Source organism: Olea europaea, unplaced genomic scaffold, assembly GCF_002742605.1.
Source record: "Olea europaea var. sylvestris unplaced genomic scaffold, O_europaea_v1 scaffold699, whole genome shotgun sequence".
In the NCBI taxonomy this organism is placed as follows: Eukaryota; Viridiplantae; Streptophyta; class Magnoliopsida; order Lamiales; family Oleaceae; genus Olea; species Olea europaea.
Window position 1 is genome coordinate 36,794 of NW_019265383.1, and position 4,337 is coordinate 41,130.

The window sequence follows — 4,337 nt, forward strand, 5'->3', positions numbered from 1 at the left end:
TACCCAAGTCTGATGGAAATGTTCGAAGCGTGGCGTGTCAATGTCACTGTTGAAGTTAGTGAAGAACTCTCGGCATAAGGTCTCATAAAGTGGATGCAGTCTCTCGACTAACTTTTTCCATCCACAAAGTTGAATCAAATTAACCAACTCAAACCCTGGGAAGTCATCAAGTTTAACAGGTTTTTCAGCATGTAAAGTCCAATGGCGTACGATGTTTTCATATCGTGCCGCGATAATTGCCGTTAGGAATCGCTGAACTTCACCTGCGAGCTCTCGAGTACGGGCTATTCCTGTGGATGAGCTTGCATTTTCCTTCCCACGCACAATTCTTTTTGGAGGCATCCTGCAAAGTTTGTAGGAATATACTCATTAATTCGATGTGAAAAGCATAGGCAAGAAATGAGAAAAATCTAATATGCATTGCACAAATTCCCCAAACATTCCTAGATGCATGTGTAGTAATATGGTGTGCACTGGTCAATCTATGACGTTGAATTGAATTCACGTAATTTGCCAATAAGAAAAAAGGGGAAAACTCGGTGTATCTAATCAACATTTCAGAATTTGGAACCATGACCGAGTGCCCACTTTCGGCCCTTGACATCATTGAGAATTATCAAAATTTTTTCGGACAATCTCCGGGCATATCAAAGTATTCATTGAAATGTAACACATACTCGAATTTCAAATCAATTGGAGGTTGTTTGGTATGTCAAATGAAGATGCAAAATAGCGGACGGAGGTTGCCGTGATGTGCGGTGACCTAGCCATGTGCCTATGTGGTGCAATGTGAAAGTGGGTGTTGTCTAGTTCAAATTAATTGGGAATCTGTTGAAATACATCGTATGCCATGTTGGTGAAACAATGTATATGCAAAAGGCACCTAATTGTACACACAAGGGTATTGTGGCATTTAAGCAAACACTTGGTGTGCATTATGTGAAGATGCTACCAATGAAATGAATTGAATGTAAGAATCATTCCAAAGTTTCCACAACACAATCACATCAAATCCAAACACACATGAACTAACCTAATCTCCCTCAAATCGTCAAAATTGAAATTTCAATCACGAAAAACCCGAAAACGAAATTGAGAGGGATGTAAGAATACGTACCTTGTATTTGTAGGGTTGAATTGAGTTCAAAAGTTGATTTCCTTTCGATGTTATTACAATGCAATGATGAGATTTGTGTGTAGAATATGTGATGCTAGCTCAAAATCGTGCCCTAAGAGAGTGTGGTCAGGAGAGAGTTTGGGGGAAAAAAATATGGAAGTGAAAGGAAGGAACCGGGCGTGGATTAAAAACCCACGCTTTATTATTGCCATGCAGCCGCATGGCTTTAGCCTCTGCGGTCGCATGGTTCAAGTGGCTTTGGCCACTTAATTCTCAGGTCCTATATGTGCGGTCGCAATGGGTGAAATTATTATTATTATTATTTTTTTTTTTGCATAAGAAAGAATTAATAGTAAAAATAAAAAAATAATAAATAAAATGATATCCCCAAAAACCCGACTTTTGACTAAAATTGTGATTTTCACTTGAAGAATTGATCCGGTTCTCAACGTCCCCAAATATATATATATAGGTCACACATTGATATGTGAAATTTAGAAAACAAGATTTACCTCGTAAAGCGTGAATTTCACACCCAATCACCCAAACTACTCCAATCAACTCGACTCGTGTGTGATGCTTAAGGACTCCTGTGAACAGTGCTTGGACTCTTTTAACATGTATGGATGATCGATGATCACAAGGTAGATAAAAATTGCAAAAATTGAAATTGAACAAAAATAATTTCTAATCTAATGCAAAGAGCATAATAAATTAAATAAAAGGATACAGTGGGTTGCCTCCCACCCAGCATTAGGTCATTGTCGATAGCTCGACTTTTCTGCAGATGCTTCATTCTGGCATCTCAAGTTGAACGGTGGACTTTTGGTTGGAGAAGTCACCGCCCCAATAGTGTTTTAGTCTTTGCTCATTAACAATGAAGGTACCCTTAGTCTCGTGGCTTACTTGTATAGCTCCATATGGTAGAACCTTCGTGACAGTATGAGGATTCGACCACCTTGATCTTAGTTTTCCTGGGAAAAGCTTGAGTCTCGAGTTATACAATAGCATTTTCTGCCCCACTTCAAACTCTTGCCTCTGAATATGCATGTCGTGCCACTTCTTGGTTCGTTCATTGTAAAGTTTTGAATTTTCATAAGCTTCCATTCTAAACTCATCTAACTCATTAAGTTGTAGTAAACGCTTTTCACCGGCAGCGCTCAAGTCCATATTCAACTATTTCATAGCCCAGTATGCCCGGTGCTCCATTTCTAGTGGCAGATGGCACGCTTTTTCAAAGATTAGGTGGTATGGAGACATGCCGGTCGGGGTCTTGAATGCTGTTCTGTAAGCCCATAATGCATCGTCCAACTTTTTAGACCAATCCTTTCTAGATGAATTCACAGTGACTTCTAGTATTCTCGTCAGCTGTCGATTAGATACCTCAATTTGCCCGCTGGTTTGTGGATGATATGGAGTAGCAACGCGGTGTTTAACGCCATATTTATTCAGCAACTGCTCAAACTGGCGATTACAGAAATGCTTGCCCCGTCGCTGATTATAGCCCGCGGTGTACCATATCGGGTGAAAATATATTTCTTCAAGAACTCAATTACTGCCTTTGAGTCATTTGTTGGCAATGCAACTGCTTCCACCCATTTTGATACGTAATCCACTGCTACCAAGATATACTGATTTGAAAACGAAGGGGGGAAAGGTCCCATGAAGTCATTTCCCCAAACATCAAATATCTCCACTTCCAAAATGTTATTCAGTGGCATTTCATTCCTCCTCGAGATATTCCCAGTTCGTTGACATCGGTCACACCTCTTAACAAACTCAAATGTGTCTCTAAATAGTTTAGGCCAGTAGAACCCTGATTGTAGAATCTTTGCAGCTGTTTTTGAAGCCCCAAAGTGCCCTGTGTATGCAGATGAATGGCAGTGCTCGAAAATCTCATGTACTTCTTCCTCAGGTATGCATCTCCTTACTATCTGATCAGCCCCTCGCCTATAGAGAATTAAGTCCTTCCAAAAATAATACTTCAATTCGGCGAAGAACTTTTTCCTTTGGTGACTCGAGTAGTCCGGTGGTGGGATGGAACTGGCCAAGTAATTGACGATATCTGCATACCAAGGTGCTTCATCTACTCTCAACATTTGCTCATCTGGGAAGATCTCATTGATGTCCACTAATTCATCTGTCCCCCAGGCTCTAATCGGGATAGGTGATCCGCTACTACATTCTCACTGCCCTTCTTGTCTCGTATCTCGATATCGAATTCTTGCAGCAATAGCACCCAACGAATCAACCTCGACTTTGCATCCTTCTTTGTGAGTAGATATTTCAATGCAGCATGATCTGTGTAGTCTATAACTTTAGACCCAACAAGATATGACCTGAATTTGTCGAATGCATATACTACAGCCAAGAGCTCATTTTCAGTGGTTGCATAGTTGATTTGTGCTTCATTTGGAGTCCTACTTGCATAGTAAATTACGTGAAAGATTTTGTTTCTCCGATATCCTAATACTACACCCACGGCGTGATCACTTGCATCACACATCAATTCAAAAGGGAGTTCCCAGTCTAGTGCCACAATTACTGGTGCTATCGTAAGCTTCTCCTTTAAGGTGTTGAATGCTGTGAGGCATTCTTCATTAAACTCAAAGGTTACGTCTTTCATCAGCAGATTGCATAACGGTTTAGTGACCTTCGAGAAATCTTTTATAAATCTCCTGTCGAACCCCGCATGCCCCAAGAAACTACAAACTCCCTTAACTGATGGAGGTGGTGGTAGCTTCTCAATAACTTGAATTTTTGCCTTGTCCACCTTAATTCCTTTTGCTGAGATTCGATGCCAGAGTACAATGCCTTCTTGCACCATAAAGTGGCATTTCTCCCAATTTAAAACCAGGTTAGTCTCCTTGCGTCTCTGTAAGACCAAATTCAGGTGCTCTAAACATTCATCGAATGAAGATCCAAACACTGAGAAGTCGTCCATGAAAACTTCAATAAACCTTTCAATCATATCGGAGAATATTGCCATCGTACATCTCTGAAATGTGGCTGGAGCGTTGCAAAGACCAAAAGGCATCCTACGATAGGCAAAAGTACCATAGGGACAGGTGAAAGTGGTCTTCTCCTGATCTTCTGGTGCGACAGCTATCTGATTATAGCCCGGGTATCTATCTAGGAAACAGTAATGTGAATGTCCAGCCAATCTTTCTAACATCTGATCGATGAATAGGAGGGGAAAATGATCCTTTCGTGTGGCTGC

General features: G+C 40.7%; 1 protein-coding gene across 1 annotated transcript; it reads right to left on the minus strand.

Moving 5' to 3' along the window:
• Positions 1-1,909: 1,909 nt before the first annotated feature.
• On the minus strand, positions 1,910-2,287 carry LOC111390614. The gene has a single exon (XM_023015676.1). It carries the CDS (start codon positions 2,285-2,287, stop codon positions 1,910-1,912), a length of 378 nt encoding a protein of 125 aa, XP_022871444.1.
• Between the last annotated feature and the right edge of the window lie 2,050 nt (positions 2,288-4,337).